The sequence below is a fragment of the Zeus faber genome (assembly GCF_960531495.2).
Source record: "Zeus faber genome assembly, chromosome: 8".
In the NCBI taxonomy this organism is placed as follows: Eukaryota; Metazoa; Chordata; class Actinopteri; order Zeiformes; family Zeidae; genus Zeus; species Zeus faber.
The window spans coordinates 7,067,436-7,081,195 of NC_137195.1; the positions used below are offsets into that span (position 1 = coordinate 7,067,436).

At 43.5% G+C, this 13,760-nt stretch overlaps 1 protein-coding gene across 1 annotated transcript; it reads left to right on the top strand.

Annotated features, from left to right (window-relative positions):
* The first annotated feature begins 773 nt into the window (after positions 1-773).
* mios (missing oocyte, meiosis regulator, homolog) lies at positions 774-12,441 on the top strand. Its single transcript, XM_080004927.1, has 12 exons — positions 774-821; positions 1,327-2,210; positions 2,535-3,024; positions 3,255-3,347; positions 3,698-3,952; positions 6,076-6,245; positions 8,517-8,582; positions 8,774-8,932; positions 10,048-10,200; positions 10,896-11,100; positions 11,386-11,515; positions 11,689-12,441. Exons 2-12 carry the CDS (start codon positions 1,392-1,394, stop codon positions 11,777-11,779), a joined length of 2,631 nt encoding a protein of 876 aa, XP_079861053.1. The 5' UTR covers positions 774-821; positions 1,327-1,391; the 3' UTR covers positions 11,780-12,441.
* Positions 12,442-13,760: the final 1,319 nt, after the last annotated feature.

Below are 13,760 nucleotides of genomic sequence, written 5' to 3' on the forward strand. Positions count from 1 at the left end.
TCGCCCACTAATGTGGAAAGCAGACAATTGCGCGTCTGCACAGCCCGAACCCTGCTCGGATGAGGAATTCTTACCTGATTGACATTGAATTACATTTTTATTTGAGTCTATACTTGTGCCACAATCGGAACTATGTTTTTAAGACAATTTCGGGAGCTGACGTGCGTTTCTGATGACATTTGACCACTGTTAGACATTAGTCACTCACATTTGCAATTCGATCAATGCTGACAGTTTTCTATCATTTGACTTTCTGTGTTATTATATTGTATGTCTGTGGAGCCGTGTGCATTAAAGTGCATGGCTACAGCGCCACTTCGCGGAGAACTGCACTTTGAGCAAGACACTCTCAAACAGGTTAATAATTGAAAATAAATTAATTATTATTATTATTATTGTTGTTGTTGTTGTTGTTGTTGTTATAATAATATAAATAAATCTGGAAAAATTACAAATAGGTCTACTATTTTATCATGAAAAAATTATAATAATAATACACGATAAGAATTTAAATAAACAATATACGCTTTTTATTGTCTAAGGTTTTATAATATTCTATTCATACAGCTTCTGCATAGTAATATGTTTCTTTTGGTTTGTATTATTTTATTTTCTGTGCATTACTCACATGGATATAATCTGCACATTTGATTGCTGACCTTCAAACAGACCTGTCTAGAGTTATAAACGCGTGCTCCGCAGTCCTCTGTGCGTAACCGGAACCTTCGCTGAATCGTTGTTCGCACGGACATGTTATGGTGTGACACACAACATCTTGGAAAGCGCTGCAGTTCTCCCCGTCGACATGTGTGTCTTAAATCGTATGTCCCAAGTTTTTTTTAATGGTTTGTGGCTTTCATTTTTACTATATCGATGAATGTCATTGAGTAGACTGGCGAAATTACTGTAAATTAGCGTTTACTCGCGTGTGGTGCTATTAAACTCGCTTTATGGTCAGTTAGCGCTAGCTTAGGTTAGCATGTTAGCAGTAAATAAAGTTAGACTTATGTGACATATGTTATACAGCGTTTACGGTCATATGTAAACAAAATACGTACTTGCATTAGAAATTATAAAGTTTTACACTTTAGATGTGGCTCTGCGATAAACTCAAATGATCATTTTAATTATTATTATATTTGTTGTTTTTATTATTGTTATTACTTTTGCAGCTAACGGGGGTCACTACGCCACATGAACGCTTCATGTTAGATGAACACATGAGTCACTTTTACCCAGTGCTTTTCACAACCAGTTGTGAAGAAAACAGCTATATCTTATTATGATGTATTGTCTGTTTGCTAAAAGTCGTGTCCATTAATACAGTGAACAAGGTGGTTGCCATTATAGAAGGAGGGTTTCTGTGAAGAGCTTCCAGATACTTAGGGAAGATGAGTGGCTCCAAACCGGACATCCTCTGGTCCCCCCATCACCCGGACCGGTATGTGATCTGTGACTCTGAACTTGGACTCTATCGTATCGGACCTGTGGGCAGTGCCGAAACTAAGGCTGGCACTCTCCCTCTTTCTGAAGAAACTGCTGCTACTCTACTCGCCATAAACTCTGACACTCCTTACATGAAATGTGTGGCCTGGTATCCTAAACATGAGCCTGAGTGCCTGCTGGCTGTGGGCCAAGCTAACGGCAGAGTTGTTCTCACTAGCTTGGGCCAGAGTCACAACTCTAAATGTAAAGAGCTTATGGGGAAGGAGTTTGTACCCAAACATGCCCGTCAATGCAACACCCTAGCCTGGAACCCTCTTGATAGCAATTGGCTGGCTGCTGGGCTTGACAAACACAGAGCAGACTTCTCTGTCCTCATTTGGGACATTAGCAGTAAGTTTTCGCCAGATGCAAGTGTAGCGGCTGAGAAGATCCGCCTCTCTTCTGTGGATTTGGACTCTGGCACCGTTGTGACAAAACCTCTGTACGAGCTAGGCCAGAATGATGCCTGCCTGTCCTTATGCTGGCTCCCGCGTGACCAGAAACTGCTGCTGGCTGGTATGCACCGTAATCTGGCCATATTTGACTTGAGGAACACCAGCCAGAAGACATTTGTCAACACTAAGGCCATCCAGGGTGTGACGGTTGACCCACATTTCCATGACCGCGTGGCGTCCTTCTTTGAAGGCCAGGTGGCCATTTGGGATCTGAGGAAGTTTGAGAAGCCTGTGCTCACGTTGACAGAACAGCCCAAGCCGCTCACTAAGGTAAGACCCCAATTCAGTTTCTTGTGAAGGTGGGGTGAAATGTGTGAGAGCTGCCACAACAAAATTGTAAAATTGCATTTGTATGTATTGCATTGGTTACCACTAAATGGGACCTTTTCTGTGGCAGGTTTGTGAACTCTGCCAAACAGGGTAGCAGGGACCCATCCACCTAGAAATGATATACTCTCCTAAAAATCATGCTGAAAATGGAAGACATGCACTTTGGATTTATAGACTTTCACAACCATCTCTGGATTGATCTCTTGCCTCCGTGTGGTGGTCTAACAGTGTGTGGCTTTTGCTTCGCCCTATTGTCGCTCTCAGGTGGCGTGGTGTCCAACACGCACTGGCCTGCTGGCGACGCTGACACGCGACAGCAACATCATCCGCCTGTACGACATGCAGCACACCCCCACGCCCATCGGCGACGAGACCGAGCCTACCATCATCGAACGCAGCGTGCATCCCTGCGACAGCCAAATCGGCAGCTTTGCCTGGCATCCGTCCTCCCAGAACCGCATGGTGGTGGTGTCTGCCACAAACCGTGTCATGACCGACTTCACTGTATTCGAGCGCATCTCGCTGGCCTGGAGCTCCACCACGTCGCTGATGTGGGCGTGCGGCAGGCACCTGTACGACTGTGCAGAGGAAGGCATGGAGGGAGCGGAGAGTGTGATTGAGAAGGACATTGCCACAAAGATGAGGCAGAGGGCTCAGTCCAGGTATGGCCATGACACAGTGCAGGTGTGGAAGAACCACCTGCTGGCGGGAGGGGACGACCCCCAACTCAAGTCCTTGTGGTACGACCTCTACCATATCCTTTAAATAGAGACCAGACACAAACTGTACAAGGTCTCTAAAGGCTGTTTTTGTTTGATGATCCCAGCTGTTGAGCAAACAGTGCGATTTTAATAGGATTCTTTTTGTCTGTTTTGACATAATGAAAAGGGAGCTGGCACTTTATACATTTTTTTGAATATTTAGTACTTCACCTCAAGAGGTCCTACTGTTGTTTTTCAATGGCTGTCAGATTTCCTATGTAAGCATTACATATGAAGCAGTGCACGGAGGATAAAGCAGGGAACAAACAGGCCCTGGTCTACTCTGGCATCAAGAACATTGTCAAGGCCAGCTCAGGTGAGCAATCTGATAATGACTTATGACATATTTTCACTAACTCTAAAATGACTTACAAGGCCATTAAAGCATTTATATAACTTATAAATATGTTACTTCTAGGTAGTGGACTTAGGACCCCTCTTTGTAGCATATATGTATGACTGTATGTATATGTATGTGACAAATATTCTCTTGAACTTGAACTTGAACTTGTATATTGGACACTCAATGTATCCACATATGAAATGTATTTTTATGTGTCTTGCTGCTGTCTGTAAGGTTAACGAAAGTGTTTTCATTGACTTATGTAGAGAAATTCTCATTTAGTGACGGCCTTCTTTGATCCATCTGATGTCTCCCTCATGCAGGCACGACGGAGAGCCGTAGGTGCTGGAGCGGTTCAGACCGGCAGACCAACGTCCTGCGGTACCACAGCGAGGAGCGCAGTCTGGCCCTGCGCCTCTGTGGCTGGGTCAGCCGGGGCCCCGACATTGACGTGGAGCACTTCCTTCATTCCCTGGAGAAGGAGCGCGAGTGGGAGAGGGCTGCTGCCGTGGCGCTCTTCAACCTGGATATCCGCCGGGCCATCCAAATACTGAACAAGGGAGCCGCTGCTGAAAAGGGTGCGTTAGTGTTGGTTTGTTGCTTGCTTGTCTGTAGTACTTAGATTCGCAGAAAGAAATGGTTACAGAATGTGATATTTATTACTGGGGATTAAATATGTTAACCTTGAGTTGGCTATTAATGACATTGAACAGGGAAATTAAGAATTGCATTATGCAATTTTCAGTATGCATACATGTGTAAGTGTTTGAATAAAATCTACTTTTGGCCAGTAACAAGAAAAGTTTCCATTAGCAAGGAAAACTTCAGGACAGTGAACACTAAACAGTAAATGTTTAAACTGTTAATTTTTGAACTATGACTTGAAACCAAAGGTAAAATGAATTTAGCCTCTTTGCAATGTATCTGTATACTTCCACATTATCTGTGGTATTTCTTAGCTCCTTTCTTTGCTGTATTTGGACCTGCTATGAACTCCCCTTTTTAGCCTTATTACATGTTTTAAGTGGTCAGCATTCTCTCTCTCTCTCTCTCTCTCTCTCTCTCTCTCTCTCTTCTCTCTCTCTCTCTCTCTCTCTCTCTCTCTCTCTCTCTCTCTCTCTCTCTCTCTCTCTCTCTCTCTCTCTCTCTCTCTCTCTCTCTCTCTCTCTCTCTCTCTCTCTCTCTCTCTCTCTCTCTCTCTCTCTCTCTCTCTCTCTCTCTCTCTCTCTCTCTCTCTCTCTCTCTCTCTCTCTCTCTCTCTCTCTCTCTCTCTCTCTCTCTCTCTCTCTCTCTCTCTCTCTCTCTCTGTGTGTGTGTGTGTGTGTGTGTGTGTGTGTGTGTGTGTGGTGTGTGTGTGTGTGTGTGTGTGTGTGTGTGTGTGTGTAAAAACATCTCAATGTGCATCAGATAAGTGACTTGTAATATATATATATTTTTTATCTCTGAGTAGTTCTCACCAAGGTTGGGGAACCCTTGTCTAGAGTGTTGTAGCAGAGGTTTCCAGTACACTATAATATAACGACCTCTGTTGTAATTTATATTTGTTAAATTGGGATTTAATGTATTTGTTATTTTTTGCTTCAATTTAAATAATGGTATGAAAATGGAAGAAGTTCCATAATCCTGATGTTTTGACAGGTGGGACAGTCTGTTTGACAGCCTTCTCCAACTAAGCCAACTACAACTGTGCCTTTGTGCCGTTGAGATATTGTTTATATTGTATAGCTGGCTTGACACTAGTGATACATGTTGTTTTCATTGACATTTTTGGCTCTAGGACAATATTCCTATAGCATTTCCACCATTAGCTATGACCTTGTTCCCAATATGTAATATTACAAAATAATGGGTGTAATTTGGATACTTCTATTTTGAAATGGTGATGAAGGTATTTGAGCTGAGAAGTATTTGAACTGGCTGTGCAATAACCCAAGTTATTGCACAGCCAGATAATACACCCAAGATGTATTATCCTTGTTTTTACCATTATATTTGCACTGCAAGGACACATTCTCATGTTTTATTTCCCAGAGGGAAAATGTAACACATATAGAGAAATGTTTACTTTGAAAACATAGAATAATAATTAATAGGATATTTTTTTAATATATATTTTCTAATATGCTGTTATTATGTCGCCTTTTTAGCTTGTATCCCACAGAGATGACGTGTTTACACATGCATTAACTGTGAAACACTCCACCAATATAAGTTGCATGTTTTTCAGAGCGTTCTAATGAGCACCTCCTTACTGGGACCCATGGGATGAGTCATTAGATAAGACATGTCAACAGAGCTATCTCAGCACGTCCAACTGTTGCTTCTTTTACAACTCATCTGACGACTGACTGGTATTTGTTAATGGTACAGCTGCCTGCCTACACGTTTCAGAAAATCACACAATGCATATTTGTTGGCATTTTGGGGAAAAAATGGATACACTACTATGAGATAATATTTTAGTAGCGATTGAGAAATTGTCATTATGTCATGGTTAGTTAGTAGAAATGGATAATTCCTGAATTCTGTTTCTGCAAGACTCCTTTTCCTTTTTTTTTGCTTGAATAAAGCCAAAAATGAATGAGGCCGTTTTCCAGATGCCCGATAACCACAAACACATGGTTGTCAACATGCAGCACCTCTGTGACCTGACAGTTTAATTGTTGGTTTAATGAGCATGCCTCCCCAATCCTGTTCTCAGGTGATCTAAACCTGAACGTGGTGGCCATGGCTCTGTCGGGCTACACTGACGAAAAAAGCTCCCTGTGGAGGGAGATGTGCAGCTCCCTGCGGCTGCAGCTCAAGAACCCTTACCTCATCGTCATGTTTGCCTTCCTCACCAGCGAGCCTGGGGCCTATGATGGAGTGCTGGTTAGTAGGGTCGAGAGAAAGTACCGTGCATTTGAGAATTCTTTGTTTTGACCCTCAATTTATTTTTTATTTTTTTAATTTATGGATGATAAACATAGTGATCCCTAGCCTCTTGCCTGTATTACAATATTATAATACTGTATCAAAATATAGTCAGGGCCCAGCACCAACTTTAAAAAATGGTTGCCAAGTTAGATGTCAAAATGAAATCATTTTGTAATGGGTGATCATGATCCTATATAAATACAAACCCTATTTCACTATCAAAAAAGTGGGGAGTATATTGATTAACAGTGGGTTTTTTGGTTATATTTAACATATATTTTTAACAGTTTATCTTATTTTACTCACTCAATACTCTCCTTTTTAGTGGTTGTGCACATACCTTTGGGTCTCTGATGGGCCTACTAACATACAAACTGAAATAAGTCAACCCAGTCAGTTTTTTGTGAGCTTCCTACGTCACTTGGTGCCTCAGTAGAATCATAATGACCCCTCATCTGAGTAACTCCACCCACGGCTGGAGAATAACAAGCGCTGCCTGCAACTGCGTTGTTGGCCTACAGACCAACACAAATCTTAAAAAAAGAAAGAGGAATTGGAAGATGGGAATAATTCGGCGGTGTGTTTTTCTTTTAAAACAAAAAAGTATGCGGTAGATAGGCCGCACACCATTTCTCCAAACAAAACCTATAAAATCAGTGTGTTTTTTATTGTATATGTATTTATTTTATTTTCAGATGTTTACATGAAACAAAAAATCCCCGTGTGCGGTGTCCCGGTGCGGTGTTTGCAATGAATATCGGAACAGTCTTTAAAATTAGGCCTTGTAGCTCTAATATGAATAGAGATTCAATAACTGTATTGCTTATTTTTCGCCTTAATTTGTTCAGAAACAGATTTTGGCGGACTGATGGGGTGAAATTTGTGAAAGTTTCCGGACTAAATACAACAGAACCTGGAGCTATAGCTCAAACCCCATTGGCTCGGGGAGGGGGGGTGGCGGAGAAAATGTCCCCATCACACATGGTGATTGTTTTAATGCATAAGGAAACAGGGTAAAATAAAATCACATCACCAACTTCTAAAATAAAAACACAGTTTTGGCGCACAGATCACGGGCGACCCATCGCTGGCGCGCCGTGAGCACAGTCTACCGTCAGAGAGGGAGTGATTGGACAACAGAGCCACGATTATTTAAAGTTATATAGTTATGTTTTTGATATATTGAGGGGGACAACTCAGTTTTTTCCGGGAAGGGAGCCCCCCCCACACCCTGAAAAAAGGATGGTTCAGAGGCATGTTAGAATGGCTAGAATGCATAATGGTGGGAGTGGTATTTTCCGCCCCAAATAAAATGAAGTTTCACTTGGATGCCTGATTATGACATTTTCAGTTTTCAGACGGTGAAGTATAACACCTCTTTGTCTTTCTCTTTTTTTTTTTTTTTTTTTTTTTTTTTTTTTTTTATAAACATATGAAAAGTTGAAACGGGGCTACCAGACCTTACAAGATGGTTTACAATGGCCCTAATCTTGATGCCCAGGGCAACTGGACAAACATTTATGTCGAGCCCTGACAGTAATATTATAATAAAGTATTTGATATTGTATTGTATCTTAATGTATATTGATTGCATTTTCAACTTATGACAGTGACCCTTAAATACATTACTGTGTTAATAGTATCAAAATTTATTGTATATTGAGTTGTGACCACTGTGTGGTGTCACATATGGTATTGTTCGATTCTTGTCAATACACAGCCGCACTTGTCAGTCAAGGGAAAGAATGGAGTGCTCCGAGCGGCTGAGGGCATGTCTGGAAGTGCCGTTGAGTCTAGAGATCACTGCTTTAGATACAGGGCCAGTCAGGAATTCTGAGAATCCATTTCTTCATTTATCTCTTTATTTACAAAAATGTGGAATTTTATGCTCGCTGATTTGCAGGGTGCATTTCTTTTGTGTCTTTCTCTTTATGACTATATCAGATCATCTTTAGGTAGTTCAGGTCAGTTAATTTCACACTTGTTTTGGAGGACAAGCACAACACAACCAGGAAAAAAAAGATGAAAAGTATAGAGTTAAATAGTGTAATATATAGATGAATAGTATATCCTGAATAGATAATGATGATGAAGATTTTAACACCCTAGGTCGCCTCAATGAGTTTTTAATTAAATAGCTGTGTTTTTGGTTGAAGAAGTCCAGTTCTTCAAAATGTGCACAACATGTTTATAAAAACTACACTTTTGTGCCTTGAACTGTTTCAGTATGAGAGCAGTGTTGCGGTGCGGGATCGTGTGGCTTTTGCCTGTATGTTCCTCAACGATGCACAGGTAAATACCCTTACAGCCGCCTAATCCATTTCAAAAACAAAAAAAAAAACAGGCTGTCACCAAAGTAAAACCTCAAACTTTTGTAGCACAATTTATATTAGCTTTTAAACTTTGTGCGTAGTGGGCTGTTGCCGGGCTGCATGCAACCCTGTGATTAAATCCATCTCTGCGGCGTAACGTTGTTACCACAGCTGCCCCGCTACATTGAGAAGTTGACCATCGAGATGAAGGAAGCGGGAAACCTGGAGGGCGTTCTGCTGACGGGGCTGACAAAAGATGGCGTGGACCTGATGGAGAGCTACGTGGACCGGACTGGCGACGTTCAAACTGCCAGCTTCTGCATGCTCAAGGTAGGCAGTTTGTGCCATTTCACATAAACTCCGTCAATTTTTAATAACGTTTTGAATTAAAACTGTTTGCGTCGTTGTATTGTCCAATGTGTTGGTCGCTGATTGATTCCTGTGACTGATTCTTGAATGCTGTAATCTTTTTCCATCCAATTGCATTGAAATGCAGCGATGCATACGAGAACTGAAGAACGCCTGATCGAAATGATTTGTACTGACCACGATCATTTTCTAAAATAGTCAGATTCCACAATAATATATTTCCATCCACATTTCAGGAGAATTTTAAACCGATGTTGCAATAAATAATATATAAATATGACCCGTTTCCATCAATAGGCTTCAGGGAAATTCCAGTCTACCTAAATTTTTATGTTCCAATGTGTACATGTTTTATTACACTCTTATCCTATGATGTGTGGCATAAAATGAACAATAAAAATCAATAACCCGGCAACAACACATTACAACATTACATGTTTGAAAGGCTGGATTCTTGTGTTATGCGCTGGGCATAGTCTGCAGCAGCTTAAACATGTTTCAGAGTGCCTGGGATGTCCTCTGTGCTCTTTCACACCGAGGTCACAGCCGCCACACTGAGGTTTGCTTCACCCTATGATTTGAAACCCAATAAAACTCTCTGAAAACGACGCGCATGTAACCGCCGTGATTGGATTACTTCACACCAGTTCACTTTCTTTAGAGAGATTAACAACAAAGGAATGAACGGCGCTCCACTTTTCACTGTGAAAATATTTTTGTTTTGGCACACATGGTTTTTTCCTGCTGTTACCTGCAACTGAGAAAAGTTGTGCCGTACAAAGGGCAGCGATGATCCTGGAGGCCACAGCTGTTGCAATACTGTAGATCTGTGACTCTTTAAACCTATTACACGTGTAGGAATTTAGAGAGCTCAAGCTTCGTAACACCAGCACGCAGTGCAAAATAGTATGTGGCTGCACAGCATTTTGAGATCCGTCTACTTTCACGAATTTGAGCAAGCGATTGTCTGCCTTGCTCAATGGACCTTTGAGAAGATGCAGTTTTGTTGCTGTCCTGGCGCCCTATGCTGGTGAATGAAGTATGACGAACCTCATCTTAATTGTATCTCTTCCAAGGGCTCCCCGGGTGAGGTGGTGAAAGACCCACGGGTCCAATGCTGGATCGAAAACTACCGCAACCTTCTGGACGCGTGGAGGTTCTGGCACAAAAGGGCTGAGTTTGACATCCACAGGGGAAAGCTGGACCCCAGCTCAAAACCACTGGCCCAGGTAACACTTGAGACAAGGTGATGATTTTGAGATTTCATCGATGGGAGGTTACTGCAAATTAATAGTCAGAGGGGGTGGAAAACTGCTTGCTATGCCCCTAAAACACCCATTATGATCAGGTAAGGACACCGGATAAAAAATGACTCATACTCATTCGGTCAAAAATTGGTAAACCACACAAGCTTTTCTTGTTTCTCTTGAGCATGCCCGGAGATTTTATTTATTTATTAATTTTTAAATGATCCCAGGCCTCATAACAAAACCGGCAGTTGTCGTGCAATGCTTAGTTTCTGCCAGACAATCTGGTGCAATGGTCAAAGAGTCTTTCCAATCTTCTTGATAATTCCCATAAACCGCAGCTTGCCAACTCTCATGGTATCTGGCGGAGCAGTTAGATATTTCTCTCCTTTCCTGAAACGGGCGTCAAGGATTCCCCTTACTGTGCATGTTGGTATCTTTGTGCCGCCAGCCGCACCGCCAGTAGTGCTTGACTACACCTTGTACCTGCGTGCCACAGTCAAAGCCACCACCAAATAAAGCTTTTTCCCGCTGGCATTAACGGCAAATTATTTAGCCCCTAATCTCGCTCCTAACAAACGTGCAGGCAGCTGGCAAGTGAGTGCCGGCCCGTTCCAGCCTCCGTGTACCCGGCATCTTATCGGCTGACCTTTGTGTTTGCTCTTCCTGCGGGCCAGGTGTTTGTGAGCTGCAACTTCTGCGGGAAGTCCATCTCCTACAGCTGCTCGGCCCTGCCCCACCAGGGCCGTGGCTTCAGCCAGTACGGTGTCAGCGGCTCCCCCACCAAGTCCAAAGTCACCAGTTGCCCCGGCTGCAGGAAGCCTCTGCCACGCTGCGCCCTCTGCCTCATGAACATGGGCACACCCGTTTCCAACTGCCCAGGTAAATCAGCTCGGTGTAATGTCATGTGGACAAATGGCCGGTGATTTATGCGGTAATAGGCCATGCATCTCGGTGCTGCTTAAGTGCTTTTAATACTTAACCAAGCATCTGGAGGAGGAAAGGCAGTGGACTTTGATCTGCATTCGGGCGCCGTCGCAAATTTTTGAGCGCGCTCACAAAGTTTCAGTTTTCTGATTGCGGCGCATCCCCATAAAACACGCCGGTGGGGCGGCAGATATACAACGCGGTTTATTGAAATGGATTTAATATCAAGTCTTTTACAAGGCACGGGGAAGTCGGACGAGAAGGCGGGCCTGACGAGGGAGAACAAACTGGCCCAATTCAATAATTGGTTCACCTGGTGCCACAACTGTCGCCACGGAGGCCACGCCGGCCATATGCTCAGCTGGTTTAGGTGAGAAGTTGGCAGCTTATCGCTTTACGCTCCACTTATACTGTAAGGTACTTTTGAAAAACAAATTAAATTCCTTTCTGTGCTCGTGTGGGTTCCGATTGTGAAAACTTTACTTCTGTGCGGATATTTTTCTGGTTTGAAATTGTCGGTTGACCTATGACTCTCCTCTCTAGAGACCACACGGAATGCCCGGTTTCTGCGTGCACGTGCAAATGCATGCAGCTGGACACCACCGGAAACCTGGTGCCTTCAGACAGCTTCTAAGGGTTTTTCGTGGCCCGTCTGGACCCGGTGCCAACGCATGGGCCCGCCGAGCTGCTGGTACCAACGTAGCGCCTCATCCGCTGCACCTAGGACGGAGCCAGCGATATAGGACCCGGGATACCCTCTATAAGCGTTTGGAATACAGTTAAAGTATAGTCGGAGTGAATTTAACATTGTAACACGTGTTTGTTGATAAGAAGGGAGGATTTGTGTGTTAATGGTAACAATAATGTGACAACTAACTTAATCATATGAAGAAAAGGGAGCAAATGCAGCTCAATGCCTTGCAAGCGACGATTTCAGATGCCACTCAGGAGAATAACGTGAGGTTGTGCTTCACATTGACCTCTTTTGATCTAACCTGAATCAGGATGATGTGTTTATTGCAATCGATTATTATTATTATTATTATTATTATTATTTTTTAATTGTATCACATCACATGTGTAAGACGTGATTGCAAATGCCAATACAAATTCGAGCGACATTTCACCGCTCGTACTCTGATACGGAATTTAGCATCTGCGTTTGAGTTTGAGAAGACACTACAGATACCTCATAAAAGCATTGTTCGAGAGTGAGGACGGCACCCTGGGCGACGGAGAAGGCCGTGCAACAGCAGCACTCGCTCTCCTCGTGTTCCGCCTGTGTCACTCTTCATCGGGCATTGTACAAGAGGGCTTCCAGTGCGGGCGGGGGTGGGGTGGTGGGGTAAAGGGTGGGTGGTTGGCTGGGAAGGGGCTGTCTATGCATTCACAGCCCCACTCCAGGCCTGTGGTCCATGAAAGAGGCTCTGCAGAAAACAGCAGCTGCTCGGCACTCTGACAAGACCCTCCAGATTGCCCCCACCACCACCTCCCCACCCCATAAAGAACCTCAGCTGCCGGAACACCATTGACTCACAGAGAGGGTGAGGAACAGGCAGCCTGAGGCCCCCCCCCCCCACACACACACACACACACACACACACACACACACACTTGTATACACACACACACACACACTCTTTTTTTCCTCCCTCTTCCTCTGTCGGGGTCCCAATTTGCAGCCAAAATATGCATACCGCACATCTATCTAAGGATGGGTGCTGTTTGCAGGGTCACCAATGTGTGAGCGCTTTTGTGAGTGCCTATTCTCTTTCTCTCCGGCGCCCACCCTCCATCTCCAACCCGGAGTGCGGGGGGTGTAAAAGGGGGAGTGGGGGTGGGGAGGAGGGGAGGGGGGGGTGGGGGGTATTGTGAGTGAAAGAGGGGCCTGCACCGGGAGCTGGCTAAATCACTTAGTCATGGAGGAACGGAGAGGTCACAGGAGCTACTGTACGCCTGCTTTTCTGCTGGGGCTCTCCCAGTGTGGGAGGTTTTATGGGCCTGCCTGCCCTTTTGTCAACTACTTTGGTAGCAAGGTTGACAAATTGACGAGATGTGTTACGTTTTGAGAACAAGAGTTACTCCAATTTCAGCCTCTTCCCTGTTTCTTATGTATTCCTTTTGCAAATAAATTCAGAGTGACAAATCAAGAGTGCCGAACTGAATGGGATGTCGTCCATGGGTTTGCCCCGCTAGATTGTGAGCCTTGTGTCATATTTATACTGTTTGAATCTTCGATTTGTCTTTGGGGAAAATTATATTCTTTATTTCCTTTGTCAAAATGGAAATTAAAACAATAACAAACCATGAAATCAATTCTTCTATCAATTGAATATTATCCCCTCGAGAATCAGTGCTGGATAATAGGCTTTTTAAACCTGAAACCACTTGTGTTGTAAAGCGGTTGTTCTCAACCTGGGGTCCGGAGCCCACCCAGGGGTCCTTCGGGAGACTCCAGGCAGTCCCCAGCAAAATGATTAATAATTAAACTTTACCATACACTAATGACTGTTTTGATCATAGTTTCACTGTTATAGTGTAACTACAATCTAACCTGGTATGGAAGTTCGGACTAAATCATTACATCACTTAATTCAGCAGACACTTTTGTCCAA